Source organism: Lotus japonicus, chromosome 2 (genome assembly GCF_012489685.1).
Source record: "Lotus japonicus ecotype B-129 chromosome 2, LjGifu_v1.2".
NCBI classification, from domain to species: domain Eukaryota; kingdom Viridiplantae; phylum Streptophyta; class Magnoliopsida; order Fabales; family Fabaceae; genus Lotus; species Lotus japonicus.
Window position 1 is genome coordinate 62,119,747 of NC_080042.1, and position 20,799 is coordinate 62,140,545.

The window sequence follows — 20,799 nt, forward strand, 5'->3', positions numbered from 1 at the left end:
CGATCTTCCACTCACTTACACTTACGGTTTTGAAACTCTTCGTGTGCATTGCATTCATTCATACTCCTCCCTCCAACATTTCCCCTTTCTCTCTAAACCCTAAAACTCACTCTCTGAGAATCATGGGCAAATCGAGGAAACCCAAGGTAAATGTTTCTGCTTCTTCCAAACAAACTGCCGAAGAACAAGAGAATCAAAGGTTTGAAGAAGCATAGAAGATTCTGAATGCACCAAATGTAGTCACTTGTGCCAAGAAGGTAGAAGAACTGATTGTGTGCTGTGAAGCAAGAGTTGACTTCGACAATCTGGCTGAACATGGGTTCGACATCAGGGATCAGGTCAACTTACAAGGGTGGTCTGGCTACTTCAATAGACTTCGTGGTCCGATTTATCACAAATTGGTTGTAGAGTCCTGGAAGAACGCTGTCTGCAACGACTACTACGTTGTTTCTCATGTGCTGGACAAGAAGATTGTAATCTCAGAAGAGTCCATTGCAAAACTGCTGGGTATGGAGTTCCAGCAAGGTAAAAGGATTAAAAATGTTGATGCAAATGTTCCTGGGATGAGGACCGTGGTCAACAAGGAGCTTTATGATAACTGGTCTCAGGAGAAAACCAAGTATAACATAAAGGACTTGAAGTCTCAGATGAAGATTTGGCAGAATATCTTCATTCACTGCATTCACCCCAGAACTGGAGGAACTGATTACCTGAATGCAACTCAAAAGGTAATCATGTACTACATTTCCATAGGTGAGCCTATATGTCTGCCATTCCTGCTCTTCAATTATCTGAAGGAATGCATTGAGAAATCAAGAACCACAACTGGTTCTGAAAACAAGAGGTTCATTTCTTACATTCCGTATGGAAGGCTGCTGTCAGATATCTTTGTCCAGAATAAGCTTGTCAAGACCCTGTCAGACATTGGACTTCATGAAGACCTGGTCATGTCTATTGGCGATGCTCTCAATGGAACAAAGTTGAAGAAAATGCAGATCATTGAGAAAGTACAAGTTGCTCCCAAAGAAGACACTTCTGATGAAGTACGTCAGAGGAACTATCCTGTTGATGACTTTCCTCTCTGGTCCAAGAAGGACAATCCAGCATGTATTCTGGAATATGTGCGGATGCTCAGAAGACAAGGAGATCCTATCACTCTTGAGGAATTTGTTCAAGCACTTCCTGAAAACCCTCCTAAGTTGGCAACAAGGAAATCAAGAAGAGCAACAAGCAGCAAGCCTTCAGATCCTAAGAGCAAAGGGATTCTGACAGAGGAACCTACAAAGAAGAAAGTTGCATCCAAGACTGTGGTCATTAGGGAACCCTCTCCTGAAAGACCTTCCAAGAGAACCTTAGTTCAACCATGTCAAGTGTCTGAATCTGAAAGCTCTGAAGACACATGGGAAGATTCCTCAAGCGAGGAAACTGAAGATGATGATATTCCTGTGGCTAAGAGAAGAAAAGTTACTCTTGAGGAAGAGGAAGATGAGCAGGATGACCATGAGATCATCCAGAATGTGCTTCAGGTTATAAGGGAATCTTCTGACGCTGAAGAATCAACTGATTCTGATGCTGTTCCCTTAGTGAAGAGAAGAAAGCTTCCTCTGAGGGGCACTTCAGCAGAAAGAGGCAGAAGCAGAGCAAGCATCTGAACCTGCTTCAGAAGCACAACGGGAAAGAAGATCTAAAGGCACTTCTGATCCAGCAAGGGCTGTAAATCCTACCACAACCACATCCATCAGAAGTCCAAGTAAGGTAATTACTGAAAGCATTAACTCTGATTCTGCTTTAGTAGTTATTCCTAAACAACCCCTGCCTATATCTACCTCCATGCCTACCTCAAACCAAACAACACCCACTCAACCTGAAACACAAGCTGAAACACAAGCTGAACCTCAAGCTCCTAAATCAACCATCCAAACAGCTACCACAACCATTCCTTCCATTCCAATTTACACCTCTTCCACATCCATCCCAACTGAACCAGTACCTCCTTTCAATTCCTTCATTCAAGGTATTGTTCAAAGTGAGGCTACCCTGAGAACCTTGGTTCAACAATTCACTCCCAAGCCTGCATCCACTTCACTCACCTTCCTCATAACCCAAACTGGTGAGATCCCTGCTGAGACAGAAAAGGAGGATGACGATGTTCAGATCCTTGTACCGCCTTTCAATGTGAAGCCTCTTCAACAAGTAGCTTCCAACTTTGAAGATCAGCTTCAAGAGGTACCTGTGTCATCCTATGTGTCCCTGTCCAACTACTCTGCAGTCAACTCACAGGATCTGAGTTTCACCTCACCTGAGAAAACTGTTACCTCAAGGCAAAGGCCAGACACAATCTCTGAAGCTGAGCACATGGATGAATCAGATCACTCAGGCACACAGAAGTACCATGAGATTGAGTCCACTCCTTCAGAACAACTCAAACCTGATAGCTCAAACGCTTCAAGCTCCAATGCTGTCAGAACTCCTCAGCCTGTTCTGACCTTGGCCACCTCCTTCCAACATCAGAATCTTACTCAACTCATTCAAGGATTCTCTGAAGAGGCCGCCAGAAGACTGAATTGGCTGTATCAGGTAACTGATAATCAGTTTGATGCCTCTCTGGTTGATGGTCTATGGTCTGCTTTTGAAAGATGGTCAGAAGGCAGAGTTCATGAACTTCAGAAGCAACTTAGCAGGGAGAAACGACTAAGAGTTCATGATGCATCTGAGAGGGCCTATGAGCAAAGGCAGAGAGTGCTGCAAAGGGTTTGTGAACCCTTGAGAAGAGCTATGGCTGAAAGACCATGTGTCGTCTCCAAATGTACCTCAGAAGATACTGAAATGCCTTCAGCAGAGGTTGAAGAAGAAAGCTCTGACGGTATAGTCATTCTGGAAGATGCAAATATAAATGAGGTTGAGCAGCAAGGGCCAATTCAAGTTGATACTACAATGTCTTCAGAAGCTGAAGTTGCTGCTCCTACACAAGCTCCAGAAGTTCCTACCTCAGCTCCAGCTCCAGAAGTTGCCATTCTTGCTGCCCGGATTGACAGGATTCAGGATGATCAGCAGAGGTTATTTCAGATGGTTGAGCAACAAGGACGTATTCAGAATGAGCAAAGCAAGCAAATTCAAGAGTCCTCAAGCAAAATGGAAGCAATCATGAAGTATTTAATGGACAATCTGTCCTCATCCTCCAAGCCTTGAATCCCCTACATCTATCATGCATGCACTTATTTATTTTGACTAAATTTATTTCATGTTGACTGTGTTAATGTTTCATTCTCTGACTCAATGCACCGTCCATTTAGTAACTCACATGCTTTTATGATTGATAAGTTTTATGCATGTTTTTCTGTTACTTTTCTTCCTTATATTCATTGCGTTCATCTTCTCCTTCACCATTCAATCTCATTCTCCTCCATTCATATCCATTCTCCTCTCTTTTACATCAAAATGACTACTGTCGATTTGATTTCTGGACTCAAGACTATGGTATTCGACCAAGTCTTTCCATGGAGTGTCAATTTATCTTCTTCTCAGATCTCTCACGCTCTTGAGAAGATTGAGACTCTTCTGAAATGCTGGCTCACTTCTCATCAGACTCACTGTCTTCATAACCTTCAAGAAGTTCTGAATGACCTCCTCCGTCTGACCACTCGCCGGAAGGACGTTGAAGATCAGCTCTAGGGCATATGTATGCTTCTGGAATATGAAGAAGATCACAATGAAGCGGCTCAAGAGGCTGTCCAGGAGAATGTTGCTTTGAAGGACGAATTGGCTACTCAGTTAGCCTCAATTGATCAAAGCATTCGTCCCCTCCACCTTCAACTTCTCTCCATGAAGAATTCTCGAGCGTTCCTATTTATCTAGGATTAGTCTTCTTCATTCCTCTCACTCCTCTGTACTTCTCCGTTCAGTAATGATAACATTTCTTATTTGCCTCACCCTCTTGTTATTGTTATTGTTGGTTTTGTTTTTCACTCTTTTTGATTATGACAAAAAGGGGGAGTACATAAAATGGTTTTGATAAACTTTTATATTATATAAAACCAGTAGAGGAGAACAAGTATCAATACTTATATCACATAGATATTGTCAAGCGTCTCAAATAAGGAATACATTTTGTTCATATTCTGAACTAATCTTGCTTCTGACGCCTTATTCCAATTAAATCTGAACAAGACTCTATGTTATTATGTGAAGACGCTAAGTTCTGAACCATCACTTCTGATGAGTATACATCCCTTCAAGCGTAAATTTTGATCACATAACCAGACTCCGAATCTAGACTATTCACCAATTCATCAAGTCATAGATTCAGGGGGAGTCAGGGGGAGACCCTAGCTCAGAATCAGGTGTCATCCCAGATTCAGAAAGAGAAATGCAAACCGTTACACAAGGATAAGTTTAATCTCTGATCTTTTCCTTCCTGTGTATTCAGTTTATTGTGTAAAAAATTTTCATCAAAATACTTGTTTTGTCATCATCAAAAAGGGGGAGATTGTAAGATCAAGGTTTGATCAGTGGTTGCATCTCTATGTTTTGATGATTACAATTAAGGTTTGTGATGATGAACAATTGTGGTACCCTAACGTTTTTCTTTTTAAGATGTGACATGTAAGGCCCTAAGTTCAATTTGGAACAATTTTATGGAAGTTTGAATAAAATTGAAGTTTTAGCTAATGTTTGATAACTGGCAGATTAGAACTGTCAACTTGTGCGAATTTTTAGAGGGTCTTAACGACTTCATTTGGGAAAACTTCCTTCATGAGAGTTGTAGCCCTTTAAGTTAAGAAAATTCTCGTTGTGGTTTCGTGTAAATCCGATATCTGTAGCTCCAGATATCCCTGTTTTAATGAGCAAAGGTCGGGCTGTACAGTACCAGCGAACTAGATGAGGAGTTTTTATTTTAATTCCGATTTTGCTTCTGTTTTTACATAGAAGGACTTGGGTTTTAATTGAGTTTAGACCAGATTAAGAACTAAACTGATGGGCCAAGGGTTCGGGCTTGAAAAGAATATTGAAACCCTAGCCCACTAGGTTGTGTGTGTTGCGGGTTCAAGAGGGGTAAAGGGGGGAAACTTGTTTCTTTTCTCCATATCAGAAACAGAAAACTAGAGCACTCTTTACGTAAGAAAACAGAAGAGAAAAGAGTGAGAGAACCACCCCTTGCACCCGTAGCCGCCGCCGACCAAGCCATCACCGCCACCTTGTGCGCGCGCGAGAGAGAGAGAGAGGGAGACCTGCGAGAGAGAGAGCTCGAGTAGGAGGGAAGAGAGGGACGAGGACAGCAAGCTACTGAGCTCTGAACCTGCAATCTTTTCTCCTTTTCAGACCAAGAACCCGAGGTAAGGGCTGGTTCTAGGAATGGGTAGGTTCTTTAGGGAATATGCCATGAATTGCCATGAGAAACAACTTGAGTTTTGGACTGTTTTTGCATGATTTCATGTACATGCTTGCTTGCTGGAATTTTTCTCTTGAATAGCCATGAATATGATCCTCAAACGTTGTTTATGATCTGAATCTATGATTTTATGCGAGTTGCCATGGTATTTGTTAAGTTTTGTGCTATTTTGCACTTGTTATAACATGATCCTTGCTAAATGTTTGGTTCTGAAATTTTGAGTGGATATTTGGGTTGTTGGGGCTGTACCAAGATTGCCATGATCAAAGGGGAAGGAAGGAAAATTATTTTTGAAAACCATAGAGCCATGGGAGTTTCGCTGCCAGTTTCCTGTACTGGACAGCGGACTTCAGAGCCCCTTTTTACCTGTTTATGGTCATCAAATGAAAAAGTGATTAAAATGAAAGTTGTAGATTTTCGAAATATCTTTCCAGACATATAAAAAACATAGTTTTTGGTTTAGTAATGTGATCTGGGGGTCGTGTTTAGTAACTGTCACACCTGCTGTTTTTCCTGTTCCGGACAGTTAGCTTTAAGGCCTAATATCACCTAATTATGGGACTAAAATGAACAAGTGTGTAACTAGAGAGTTGTAGATATTTAAAATAGCTTTCTAGAAAGGTATCATACGTGATTTTTGGTTGAAAGATGCATTCTGTGGCTCTATTTTTGTGAAAGTTGTTTCTGCTGTCAATATGTTGAAGTTGCGATGATATATTATGCATGAGTGAATGTTCTTGCGTTCCTTTACGTGGATTATATTTATTTTCTCAGTTAATGGTTCAAGGGTCGCTCACCTAGCCGTAATTCCCTTGTAACCTGTGAATGTTGTGTTGTGAAGGTTGTTGTATAAAGAGTATGATAAGACTCTAGGATTGACTTTAGAGACTTAACAAAGAGAAAAGTGTAATAAACTCGCTTGCAAGTAAATGTGAATAATTTGGACATAGGTCAGGTAGACTATGGTCCATGAGAACGATGGTACCTTGCACGCGAGGGAGTTATTTGGGTTGACTGCGGTCTCCCGTGAACCTTGTGGGCCGGTGTGGCTTCACGTGATTTGGTTGACTGCGGTCACCGTGAACTTTTGTGGATCATTGCGGCTCCACGTGATTTGGTTGACTGCGGTCACCGTGATAACCGTGCCTCTGCGGAAGCACGAAGATGGCCATGGAAGTTTTGGTGGGTTGTGTGAAGTGAGATTCCGTTAGTAACTGACTCTTTCCCATAAAAGACATATAATGTACTTATATTATATATGTTGTTGTTGATTTTGTCATTATCATTCTTTTGTTGGACCTGACCCTGCTTGTTTGCTATGTGTTTATTTGGGGGGGGGGGGTAGATGGTCGTGAAGAAAATGGCGACGACTCATTCTTGGGAGTTGATGCTACGTGACGAGCCACTACAGATGACGACTACACTTCTGATGAAGAGGAAGAAGATAAAGAGGAAGGGGCCAAGGATATGGTTGGGTTGTGAGACATCCATTTTTCTTTTGGGTTGAGAGTACCGAGTTTTGGAAGTATTGAACCATTACTTTATTTTAGTTGAGATAGTTTAACTTGATGTAATTTACTTTGAAGTTTTCTTCCGGATATTTATTTCATACTCTTTTCAATGATTAATAAAGTTTGAGGTTTACGTTGATGATTATTTCCGCAAGTTTGAAATGGTTAAGTTTCGAGAATTTTGTAAAATTGAACTTTTATCATTAATTCAAGATTAATAAGTGAATCGACGAAAACTCTTTACGAAAATTGGTTAATTAGTTACTGAGTAACACTCGAGAAATCGGGGCGTTACATGACAAACAGGTTCTGAATCTGACCCAAGCTTATTCGTTCAGAAGAAGAAGAACCAAGGGTTACTAAAAGAGAGCTCTTTATCCTACCATGTTCGTTCTGAACAGTGGCAAATACTTCAGAAGCTCTGAAGATGGAAGCTCTCAAGAAGTTCTGAAGAACTCAAGTCAGAAGTTCTGAAGACCAGATGTTCCAGTGGAACGGTCCAGAAGCAGAAGACTCAAGTTCTGAGGACTTGCAAGAAGTTGGTTCTGAAGACCCCAGCAACTCAAGTCAGAAGTTCTGAAGACCATATGTTCCAGTGGAACGGTCCAGAAGCAGAAGACTCAAGTTTTGAGGACTTGCAAGAAGTTGGTTCTGAAGACCCCAGCTATTCTTGCTCTGACGATCAGAAGTTCTGAGGAAAGTGTTCAGAAGCAGAAGTTGCAAAGGTCAGAAGAATCCAAGCTTCAATCTGACGATGATCAGAAGTTTCACCAACGTTCATCTGAAGCTCCTTGATCACAAGTCAACTGGTGAAAGGACAGGTCGCTATCACAGTACAACGTAGTACAAGTCTCAGTCTGTCCGCCACCTACCTTGTACAGCCTAGCAGTCTGATATCACAGAATTGCCACTCCAACGGATAAAACCCTAGCAACGGCTACATCACAAGTCTTGGAGTATATAAAGGCTGAAGAAAGAAGAAAGAAGCTAAGAAACTTTGCTGAAAACATTCAACATATACGAACCATTCTCTTAGCATTATTTCTTCACTGTTCTTAAACATCTGAGTTTACTATTCGCTTGTTAGAAGCACTTATTGTAAACCCGAAACCTTTTACATCACATTGTAAAGTTCATCAAGAGACCAAGGTTGGTCGGATCTTGAGAGGACTGAATCAAGACTGATTCAGTATTTAGCTAGTCTTAAGAGGATCGGTAGATCAGCTTCTTAAGAGGATACTAGTGAGAAAATCAGTGTATTGTTAGTCACTTAGCAGGTTGCAAAGTGCAGTTGTAACTCTCATTGATTTTAGTGGATTGCCTTCATCAGAAGAAGGAAGAAATCACCTTCACAGGTGGACTGGATTAGCTTGAGCTTTTATCTCAAGTGAACCAGGATAAAATACTTGCGTGCTTTACTTCCTATCATTCAGCACTTAGTTTTTATCTTTGAGTTTAGAAAAAGCTTAAAAAGTATACCCGTGATTCAAAAACTCTATTCAAACCACCCCTTTCTAGTGTTTTTCGCACCTTCTCGTGTGGACTACAACTTTGAGGGGAGCATTGTTGTACCTCAAGATGCTCCTCCAGACTTCCAAATCCCACCACACTTCATCACTTTGGTCAGTCAACATCAATTCGGTGAGAGTGCAAATGAGGATGTTCATGGACACTTGGAGCGCTTTACCAGACATTGCTCCACACTGAGAAGGAATGTCAACCTGGACACTATCAGGTTAATATTTTTTCCTTTTTCTCTTAGGGACACTGCTGAAGAATGGTTGAGAATACAACCATTGAGGAGTATTACTTCTTGGGATGATTTAGCTGAAAAATTTACAGCTAAGTTCTTTCCCTACAACCGCATAAGGAAGTTGAAGCAAGAGATCAATTCCTTCATCCAGCTGGACTCCGAGAATCTCTATGAGACATGTGAGAGATTCAAAAGACTTCTGATGAAATGCCCAGGCCACAACATCTCCAATGCTGACCAAGTGGAGAAGTTCTATGCAGCTCTCAATGACTACACTAGAGACAAGTTGGACACAGTTGCAAGCGGAGCCTTTGATGCTCTAGCAACCCAACCAGCACTTGACATCATAAACAAATTGGCTGCTAGAGCTGCACATTCAAACAATGACAGACAGAACCGGAAGAGAGTTTATGAGGTTGAGACTCTTGATGCAGTTCTTGCATCCAACAAAAAGCTTGCACAAAAGGTGGATGCCATGGTGAAGAGGCTCGAAGGTGGGCAAAGGAATGCTGAGGATGCTGAATTTGATGAAGAGGTGAAGGCCATGGGGAATTATCAAAATGATCCCTACTCCAACACTTATAATCCAGGTTGGAGAAATCATCCTAACTTCTCTTGGAGGGACCAAAACAACTCAGGAGATGCTGGTGGTTCAAATCAATTTCCAAATCAGAGGCAATACCAGCTGAATCAAAGGCCTCCACCACCTCAAAATCAGGGGAATGGTAAGAAGAGTTTGGAGGAGATTGTCGTTGATTTGGCGCTTACTAATCAGAGTTTCATGAATGAGACCAGGGGTTTCATGAATGAAACTAGAACCAGCTTCAAGAATCATGAGTCCTCCATAAAAAATTTGGAGACTCAAGTTGGCCAAATTGCCAAGGCCATTGCTGAAAGGTTTCCAGGTACGTTCCCCAGTGACACTCTCATTAATCCTAAGGACTCCAAATCTGAAAATTGTTCTGCTGTCACTCTTAGGAGTGGCAAAACTTTGAATGAAATTGAGGAGTTAGTTGAAAAGAAGAGTGATGAACTTGAGAAAGTGGTTGAGAAAGAAAAAGAGGGAACAAAAAGTGAGGAAGTTGTAAAAAACAAAGAGTGTGAGGATTCTTTTTGTGAGAAAATAACTTGCAAGGTACCATTTCCTAAGGCTTTAGTGAAGAAAAATCTGGAAAAACAATTTTCAAGTTCTTAGAAATTTTTAAAAAGTTGCAAATCAATATTCCTTTTTCTGAAGCCTTAGAGCAAATGCCAACCTATGCAAAGTTCATGAAGTATATTGTATCTGGGAGGAAGAGATTGAGTGAGATGAATGAAACAATTATGATGACAGAGGAGTGTAGTGCAATTGTCCAGAGAAAACTCCCCCAAAAGTTGAAAGATCCTGGGAGTTTTACCATTCCTGTTGACATTGAAGGTTTGCCTGGGGCTAAGGCCTTATGTGACTTGGGGGCTAGCATCAATCTGATGCCGCTCTCCATGTTTAAAAAGTTGAATATGGGTGAGGCCACTCCTACCTTGATGTCTTTGCAATTGGCGGACAGGTCCATTAAGCACCCATATGGGATTGCTGAAGATGTTTTGGTAAGGGTGGACAAATTTATCTTTCCTGTTGATTTTGTGATTCTGGACATTGAAGAGGACTCTAGAGTTCCTCTAATTTTGGAGAGACCTTTCTTAGCAACCGGTAATGCAAAAATCAATGTTGCCAAGGGTCTTTTGTCCTTGAAAGTTGGTGATGAAAAGGTAAAGTTTTCTGTTTTTAGAACATTGAAGCATCCTAACTGTGAGGATGTGTTTAGCTGTGAAGTGATTGATGAATCTGTTTGTGAAGAGTTTGCTAAGATTTCAGGAAAGGCGGCCTCAGAAGTAAAAAAGGACAACTATGAGATGAACTCAACTCTCATAAAGCTTGTAGGCGAGCACCAATATGGAGGTTCAGCCACAGAGAATTTTCATGCTCATATGGTGCGGTTTCATCAGTTCAGTAGCACGGTAAGGATAAAAGATGTGTCTGATGATGCCTTTAAGCTGAGGTTGTTCCCATACTCCTTGAAGGATGAAGCTAAGGTTTGGTTTCAATCTCAACCTCAAGGAAGTATTGTTACTTGGGAAGACCTTGTGGAAAAGTTTGGTGCAAAATTCCTACCTTGCTCATGCAAAAGTTTGAGAAAGTGTGATTCTAATCCTTTTTAGCTGAAAAGGAGGGAAGTCTATCAAAGACTTTAAAATTGAGCTTCTTGGGAGACAACCCAAGTCCAGGTTTGCTTTTCTTGAATTTGAGTTTGCTTTAGTTTTGTGTTCCTCTATAAAAAAAAACATTTTCTTTTTAGGTAGTTAGTGCATCGAGTCTTTTGCATGTTTTGCTTTTTACCTTCGAGTCAGTATGAACATCCTTGGGTTTCTTGCTGTTATGCTGAACTTGCTTAAGTGGTTTCACCCTTGACTTAGCTGCTTCTTATTGAAAGTTGATGATACGTCCATGTTTTTATCTGGTGGTCTTTGAACATGCTATTGTGATTGGAAGGTGAGGTAGCTTGATCTTACTTACTTGAGTTCATAAGAAAGGGTATTTCACTTCAACACCCTATTGTTTTTGTTGAGTGCTGAGTGTCTCAAAGTTTATTCCTAACATGCTTGCACACACTTAGCTCTGTTTTGAAATGCATATTGGTTGTTGTTTAGTGCTTGAATTCTTGAAGAGACTTGGTATGAAATTCTTTCTGGCCTCAGAGTTTTGTTGAAATTGCATTTTTTCCCCTAGTTGCCCAAGTTGAGCCTTATAATTGAATTATTTTCCTTGGTCCCCAAACTATGGTGAATTGTGTTGTTGGTGAGTGTCTTATGGTTTTGTTTGAGCAGGTAAAATTATAAAAGGACTTTCTTCCTAACAAAGAAAAGAAAAAAAAAACTAGCTGAAATGTCAAAAGAAGGGCAAGTGCCTTGACAATTGAAAAAAAAATATGAAAAGAAGGAAGGAGTCCCAAATGAAGGTGCGAAAAACACTAGAAAGGGGGGGTTTGAATTTGCACTCTCACCGAATTGATGTTGACTGACCAAAGTGATGAAGTGTGGTGGGATTTGGAAGTCTGGAGGAGCATCTTGAGGTACAACAATGCTCCCCTCAAAGTTGTAGTCCACACGAGGTGCAGTGATGTCCCTCAAGGACCTTTGAGCCTCCTGCTCTGCTTGAAGTTGCCTATCTCTTTCAGTTTGGGCAGCAACTTGAGCAGTGATCTCAGCACGAAGCCTTGCTTCCATCTCAGCTGGTGTTTCTTCAGCGGCCATGTTAATAGCCTGAGTGCGTCTCCTCTATTGTGCAAGTCTGCGATCGAAAGTACGGTCAATCTCTGGATCAAATAGTAATGACTTAGGATCAACTGAACCTCGCATAAACTAACAAACAGTTAATAGCACCTACTCACTCAGCAAAGTTTCAAGCAAGCAAGTAACAAAGATTCTAAACAAAAACAATCCAAGAATATTTGATAAAACTCAACTATCCCCGGCAACGGCGCCAAAAACTTGATAGCAATTCCGCAAGTGTACGGATTGCCCGAAGTAATATAAAGATATCGAACCACAGAGATAGTTGTTTATCAAATTGTTCAAGGACTTTAGTGTTCAAAATTGTAAAAGGAAAAAGAAAAATATATTTGAAGATTGGTTGTGTGAATAACACTTGTGAGAAAAAGCTAGAATTATAATTCAGAAAAGAAGTACCCTGGGCAAAGCTCCACTTAGTCCAATTATGTTTCTCAAATCAAGTTCTTATATGAAATTCATAATTCTTATCCATGGTGATGTAGCATCTACCTCTAATTGTTAATTCCTTAATCAAGTAAATCATTCAATTTCATTTGCCAAACCTAATGCCTTAGTGCCTAGTCAATTCAATTGAAGAATGAAGTTTATAAGTTCAGGCCAACACAATAAGTTTCTACCCTTATACCTAAGTGATAGCAAACAAATCAATCCCATCCCAAGTCCCTTAATCCTTACCAACTTCCGTTGTGCAAGAAGAAAGCAAAACACTTGTGTGCACTCAAGAGAATATTGATTCAGAGAAAAGATACATGGAAAAGAAACTTTATTCATATAAGAAAATAAGAAGATCAAACCATAATCAGAACTAAGGTTCACTTCACCCAAAGTACAAAAAGAAATTAGCCAAGCATGGCTAGAGAATTCATAATGCAAATCAAAAGAACAAAAACCTGAAACAAGAGTGCCAAGAAGCCTCCCACAAGCTCCAAGAAAATAGAACTTAAGTTTTGTTCAGAAAAGTACCACGATATCTAAAAGAAATCACAAAATCCTAATTTATAGATTTTCCAGCGGCCCACCACGCATGTGCGTGGCCTCCTCCACGCACATGCGTGGATGATCTGTCAAAAATCAGCTCCCAGGTCTGCTTACCATGCATGTGCGTGGCCAAAACGGCGCACATACGTGGCCTTCACGTTCCTTCATTTTTTTCATCAGAACCGCTACGCATGTGCGTGGCCTGAGGGGCGCACATGCGTGGGCTTCAGCAAATCCCCCCCTTCGTTCACAGAACAGCCACGCATGTGTGTGGCACAGGTGGCGCACATGTGTGGCTCATCAGATTCTTCTTCGAATTTTGTAACTTCTTCTTCAACTATCATCATGGCTCATTACTTGGTCTTCAATCAACTTCATTAGTCATCAAAAACACCTGAAACCTTCAAGGAATCTTAACAAACCATCATTCCACCAATGTAACTCATGGATCCACTCATTTAATCACAATAATTCAGAAATCATCCATTCAATTCATCAAATAAAACTCCTAATATGCAATCAACTCTCATATTCACACAAGATTTCAGCTCAAATCTGAACATAAGAATTAACCTCAAACTAAAACTAATAAAAAGACCAAATAAATAAATTAAAAATACCTAAACTAATGCAAATGCAATTATGAACTATAAAGGGACTCAACTTGACTCAACACTCAATGAAGGACTTAAAAAAAAGAATAAAGAGGCAAAAAGGACTCGACAAAGATAGAATAAACCCCGGGTCATCACTCATCATCACTAATCGATCAAGAATCAACCTCTTTATGTGAATCAACGGTCCCCTTCAGAAACCCAACATCCCCGCAAACCCCCAAAGCAAGAGTAGAAGTGCTAGCGACTACCAACATCTCGAGTACAACACCGAGGGGATCTTCATTGAGAACAGAAAGATGAAAAGGTCCCCAAACAAAGATATATAAGAAAATGAAGAGATCATCTACAAAGACAATCTTGTTTTCATATTCAAGCTCTTGAACAACCTCCGATTGACCATATTTTTTAAAGCTTCCGTTCAGAAAGAAATCTTGAAATAAAACCCCATCGATCCTCCAAAGGCTTTCTAAACATGAAGAAGCTTTCTTGAGAAGATAGCTACCCATGAGCGACTTTTTAACTGTTTAATGAATGTGTAGACATTGTTTCACTCGACTAGTAGTTAGATGACATAATTTTCGCTCTGGTCGTCATAGTCAACATATCAATCGTTATAATTCATTTGGTTGTTTGTGTCTCAATTGTCTAGAACGCTATCAAGTCTTACAATCAGAACATAAGTGAATCATATGTATTATAATTTATATGTATTTTTATATATAAATTAAAATGGTGCGCATAAAGTAAAGAATTATGATTTTGGGGCTAGCATAGATTGCATCGTGTGTGAATATCTAAAGACATGCAATGCAATATAAAAGCAAAGTCTCCATCCAATCCTATAAGTTTCATGGGATGTGAAAGCTGAGTGACAACCAGTTTGCATCTGTATCTCTTCTTACACACACTCTTTCTTTTCTGTCTCCTACAATTCTGACCCTCTCAAATATTGGTGGAGGCCCCTTATAGTCCATCAAGTTGAAAGAAGCTAAATTATTAGCAACCATAAAAGTCAAAAATGGAATCAAAAAGAAAGAAAAGGTAGAAATAAAACTCAGAATCGCAAATGCTTGATCTATTGGTATGGCAAAGCAAAACCCACCATTTTTTTATGACAAAGCTGAAAGCTTAGTTCTGATGCCCTGCCCTACTAGCCTGTTTTTTATTGGTCTCGAAAAGTGGTGGGAATTGAGAAAAATATTTGCTTTTTTCTCTTTATCTTTTTTATAGTCTTCAATCATACAGCAATTGATTGCAAAATCATTTCTCACTACACTCTACTCATGTCTTTTTACCCCATTTTGCTTTGAAATTTGCACCATCTTCCTACTCTGACCCCTCTCTACGGCACGGGAATGTTAAAAGAAAACAAAAGGAAAACCTCTTTAGTTTATTGCGATGATATGTGCTAGGTTATATAAGTCATGCTAGATTTTGTTATGAGAATGTGGTTGTGGGTAATGTGTACCAAACCACGTTAAAATTACGAGTTGTTTTAATCTTTTTATTTGGTTTTTTTTTTTTGGTTTTTAGATGGAGAAGATGATGAAGATTATGGACAAAGAGATAGATTTTTGAGTTTTTTTTCTTAATTTTTTTCCTGATGTTAATTACTTCCTCCGTTCCTATTTATCTATTCAGGAAGAGAAGGTTCACACAAATTAAGGAAAACAATTAATTATGTTGATTTTCATAAAAGTATTATTTGTTTTCCTATATCACCCTTTAGAATGTATTTTATCTTTCTTCATTTATTGTTTCTATAAGGGCATTTCTTAGAAAAACATCAATTAATGCTCTCTTGAAACTCTAAGTGGACAGATATATAGGAACAATTTTTTTTCTTCAAAGTGGACAGTTAATAAAGAACGGAGGATGTAGTTGTTTTTGTTGTTGGGTTTCAGTTTTTTAGATTGCTTGTTGTTGTTTTTGGTGATGAGCTTTCTTTTTATGTAATGGAGTTTTCTTGGTTTTTGAAGGATAATGATGAAGATGAGCTTGTTGGGTTTTTCTGGAATTGGAAGATGAACATAATTTTAATTAAATTTTTTCCTGAAATTGTTAAATTATGAACGAAATTGGACGGAAAACAAAAAGTGTAATCAGAGTGTTTTGTAAGAGACTCAAAGTGCAATCAATTTTTGTTGTGGACCACTCCTGCACAAAGAGTGTAAGTTGGGGACCAAAAATGCAATTAAGTCTCTTTTTTTTACTACTTCTTGTGTGAGCGCGCTTTGCAAGTGTGGAGATTTCATCTCCCGAATTCCAACAAGTGCTATTAGAGCTAACGATTGGTGCGACTATGGTGATGACTTATTGATTAGTGCGACTAAAGTGACGACTTATGGTCAAAGGTCTTTCTGAATGTTGGCAATCTTCCAGACAGTTACCAAAGCAGAAATATCGATAAGAACATGCGAGTTCATGTTTCAAAGTTCGTAATCGTACAAAAAAGAGGAATTATGGATTACCTCTTGACGACATGAGCACACACGAAGTAGTAGAAACTTTGTCTTTATAGAAGTCCATGAGAACATTGGGAGATCTGCCATGTCTAAAGAATTTAATGCCTTACTTCTAGAGGTTAGACCAGTACGTGACACAACAAGTGCGGTTTGATTGTATCCATGTAATTCGATCACGATTGACTAGATTCTACTGAAATTCGTAGATATAAATTCTTCGGTTAAGCTTTTAGTCTAGAGACGAGTTGTGTAGACGATAAAGTAAGGAGTTAAGCAGCGGACAATGCATAAAAGAGTAACAGCCAAGATTTCCACTATCAAGTATCAAGGACTTCTCCTTACAAATATTATTGTACGTGCCTCTTTAGGCACATTGAGTATGAATCTTTATCCCGCATCTCCAGGCATTGTTGAGTATTCTTTGATACACTGGCTCTTCAGGCAACAAGTATTCTTGTTTCCGCCTCTTCAGCCATTGTTCAGTATTAACTTATACACTTCCTCTTCAACCAACGAGTATTATTTTACCACCACCTCTCCACGTGATACGTTATCCACAAGTATCTGATACACTCGAAGTAATATAAAATATTGTCAAACCACAAGTATTGGGGAAGCTCCAATTCACAACAGCCAGAGTTGTTTAGAAGAAGGAAAGTAAGGGTAATTTGGTTTGGGTGATGATTTTAGTTTGCAGAAACAAAGAAGAAATTATATTAAAAAGCTAGCACTTGGGTTTAGCTTCACCATAACAAGTTATGTTTTAAGATAAAAGAGAGTATATGGAATATCATGGAGTTCATTCTATTGTTGATCTAGCCTACTTCTTTAAGTATTGATTCCTCAAGTCAAATAAAGTTTTCACTTAGATTTCATCAGTCCGATTTCTCACCACATATGAGTAACCTAAGTGAATGTAAAGTTCTTTAGTTCAAGCCATCAACTACTAGACTCCACCCTTATTCCTAAGGTGCAGGTGCTCTAATAAGTCTCATCGCAGATCCGCTATTCTAAACCACACTTTCATTTGTGCAAAGAATAAGTAAAACAACTTGATGCGCATTCAAGCTAATATTGGAACAGGGAATATAAACTTATAGAAGAAAACCTTATTCCATATAAACTCATAAACTAAAACATAAACAAGTTAGAGATTCACACTCCAAATGCTAAAGAAAACTAAGCCAAGCATGACTAAGGAAAACATAATTTCTAACCTGAGAAGAAGCCCTAGAGAAGCTTTACAACACCACACAAGCTACTGTTCAGAAAAACTAAGATATTGAGGCTTGGAAGTGGTTCTAAGTTCCTCCCCACAGATCTTCCCTACTAAGATTACAAAGTGTTGTATTTATAGTATAAAACTGATGAGCTACGCATGTTCGTGCACATCTGGCACGCACATGCGTGAAAAATGGTCGCGCTACTGACTAGCTACGCATGTGCGTGCATTTCAGGCACGCACATGCGTGCAGGTGCTGACAGCTCCAACCTCTTTTTGTAAAATGGCATGTGTGGCTTCGTTAACCGTCGGATCAAGCTGAAATTTTGATATGTTATTCACAACACATAGCTCTTCAATATGATCGGGTGGATCGTCACAACACACACATCCCACACGCTAAGCATCTCTTCAACTTCCATCAGCTAAAGTTTCAGTCTTTAATGAACTTAAGGGCCTTCACGAGCCTTCATTCCCTTGAATATGAATCTGAAATTTGTCTTCAGTCATAAACATTCCCTTCAATGTGACTTTGAAACCTTTCTTTAGCCATAAAATTCATGACCTCTTGCTCTTCATCATCAAAGAAAGATTCCCTAACACTCCATCATGAGTATTAATTAGGGTTGCACACCTTATACACTCATCAAAACTCACTTGTAACAACAAACACCCAATTATGCAGATAAAGCTTAAGAGAATTCAGACCATGTTCAGCTCAAAGATCCTTTCCAACAATGCCCTCAATTCTTCTTTCAACTTGTCTTCTCCATTCGTCTTATTGAACTTCTAGGCGCTCTTGAGCTTGATCCTCTTTGCCTTGTCTTACTCTGGTATGCTTTCTCTTGTTCTTCTTTGCTCTGTGTTGACCTTGTCTTACTGGGATCTGCTTTGTCTTGACTTGGCCTTGTCTTGATCTTCATATTCTTCATGTAGATCTTCTCTTTGTCCTCAAGGTGAAGCTTTATCACTGTCCTTTGTTGCTTTGATCTAGTCTTCTTGTCTTCACTGGCTTTTCCTAGACTCCATAGCACTGTTGTGGTCTTCATAGCCTTATGTCATGATCCTTATAGTTTTTGTCATCATTAAAACATATCAACTTATATGTTCTTCTTAGAGGAAGAACTCATGTGAATTTTACAACTTTGTCATGGTATGTCGGAGTTAGTACTGCTACAAAAAATGCAGAATAATGTTTGACAAAATCGATGCTAATAGTTCGTAGACAGACGCAACAAATGATTTAGCTTCGGCTTAGTGTCGACTTCGTGAAGGGCCTTAAAATGATCCAAGCTAACTCATTACGTCAACCCCTTGCCTTTGTGATCATATTCGTCAGACGTTTTAAACAATGGTGTTGAAACGCCTGATAGTGGAAGTCCCAAGACACCTTTGTCTTCATGAAAAATTGTTCAATGTTGTTAGTCATTAAAACATAAGATTATACAATCATAACTACTATACAAGCATAATTTACCGAAAATTCATCCCACCACTTACCCAAGTAGTCCTTCGCCGCAAGGGAGCAGTATGAGGGGATAGAAGGCTTATGAAACTATTATCGGCATAAGATTATAGCTTAAGTGGTAGGAGCTGGGGAACATATGAGTTGGGTAGGATGAGGTCCAGGATTTAATTTTTGACAGGTGCAATTTATCTTTCTAATGTAAAAAAAAAAAGATATCCTGATTTTTCTCTATCTTCAGTGATAATTAAGCTTGTATGTTGCCTTGCTTCACGCAGTTAGTGGATTTTGTGGGATTTGGCTTCAGGAAAGAAAAAAAAAACAATTTAGTAAATGTAAGAAAACAATCATATTATTAATAAGATATTATTGGTATTGATTTGTACTAGGCCATGATTTTGAAAATCTATGTTGGGGTGGGAGGAAGATCATGTGTGGATGACACAAGTAAACGTTGAAATACTAGCTAGACAAGCTGTTGAGGGGATTAGAATGGAATATTTGGGAGAATGAAAAGGAATTAAGAAAGTAACAAATGGGTTTGAAATTATAGGGTTTACAAGGACAAATATAAGGAAGCAAACAAACAACACTTTAGGCCCTCTTCCTCCGTCTCTATGTGTCTCCCTGTCTCTTCACCCATTCAGGTCAATGGGTCCACGATCAATATTTCTTTATCTCACTATTTCAACCACCGTCCATTTATTGCTAACGATAAAATCACTTAAATGTTGGTATCCATCTTTCATAAATCGTTAATATGTATCATCTTGTAGAGCATACAAGTCTTAATTAACATATGATAATTTTCAAACTTGAGGATAGTAATATTCTAGGAAAAACCATATGTGGTAAGTGAAAAAAATTGAAATTAGCTAAATTCCTAGCTACTTTGTGCAATATCTCTAACAAAAAACTTATGTAAACAATTTCTAAGTGTCAGAATATCGATCAATGTTTTCCATTATTTATAGATCATCACTATCTTTCTCTTTGAAATTGGCAGCACTCTTTTGTTTATGAAAAAGAAAGACATTGTACTCTATTTGAGAAAAAAGTTTCATGCACTCTTGTAAAGGTTTTTCAAACCGCGCGTCAACCAATTAGATTTTGTGAGTGTGAAAAAAATAGATTTTTTATTTAATTAAATTGATTGACATGACTTATTTGAAATCAGATATTGACAATATAATTTTAATTTTTATATATTGTTAGTGTATCAAAATTAAACTCATATTCTAAGTCATCGATTTTGGTTTTTGGTCTCTCTAAGGGATTCAAATATGTCTATTTCAAAAATTTGAGGAGATATTTGAAAAAAAAAGGTTTACATGACAAAACCAAATAATTTATAATTCCCTAAACCCAAAAATGTATATAAATTAAAGAAATGTTGAAAATAGCCCTTTCGAGAAATCCTAAACTCTAAAACACTCAAGATTTATTTTTTGTTACAAGCGGAAAGCCCAAAACACTTATGATTTTTTGGTTACTGAGGAAATTTAAAACACTCATGATTAATATATATAAATATATTTACAAGAGATCAGAATAATACTAAAAAACAAGACTTAAAACAATTATCACACATTAAATTATGAAATACTTTTCTATTCTGCAATATCTATTAAAAAGGTCAAAAAGTTCTGTCAATTTGACCAAACTCCATCAAACGAATGGAGAACAACCAGCAAGTTCAATCAGACTGTTACAATTATTCCACCTTCAAAAATATTTCTGTTGTACATCAATCATAAATTAAAAGTAAACAAAATAAGACTTTAGTTTTATGCAATGTTCTTCTTATCTTGTTCCTTAATATTCATTAGTGTCGAATCTAACAAATTTAGTCCTACTTCAATTAGTTCAACAAAGAAAATGTCCTACTTTAATTAATACAAATAAAATATGTACACCTATTGTAAAGATATATTATAGTCGAATCCACCGAAATTAGAAAAGTTTACTTCTAAATTAAACTAACTAACTAGAGAATTTGTGAAATGGATATATAGCAAAGAACAATATTTGGGCAATTATATGACGGTACATGTTTGAAACGGGTGTACCTA

The 20,799-nt window shown here is 38.5% G+C and overlaps 1 protein-coding gene and 1 long non-coding RNA gene across 2 annotated transcripts; both read left to right on the forward strand.

The window, feature by feature from the left end:
• Positions 1 to 5,100: 5,100 nt before the first annotated feature.
• On the forward strand, positions 5,101 to 7,039 carry LOC130735527 (uncharacterized). Its single transcript, XR_009018490.1, has 2 exons — positions 5,101 to 5,333; positions 6,735 to 7,039. It is a non-coding gene; the product is annotated as an uncharacterized LOC130735527 (long non-coding RNA).
• A 1,514-nt stretch (positions 7,040 to 8,553) lies between these two features.
• On the forward strand, positions 8,554 to 9,848 carry LOC130736799 (uncharacterized). Its single transcript, XM_057588586.1, has 2 exons — positions 8,554 to 8,561; positions 8,663 to 9,848. The coding sequence occupies exons 1-2, from the start codon at positions 8,554 to 8,556 to the stop codon at positions 9,846 to 9,848; spliced, it is 1,194 nt and encodes a 397-aa protein (XP_057444569.1).
• The last annotated feature ends 10,951 nt before the right edge of the window (positions 9,849 to 20,799 follow it).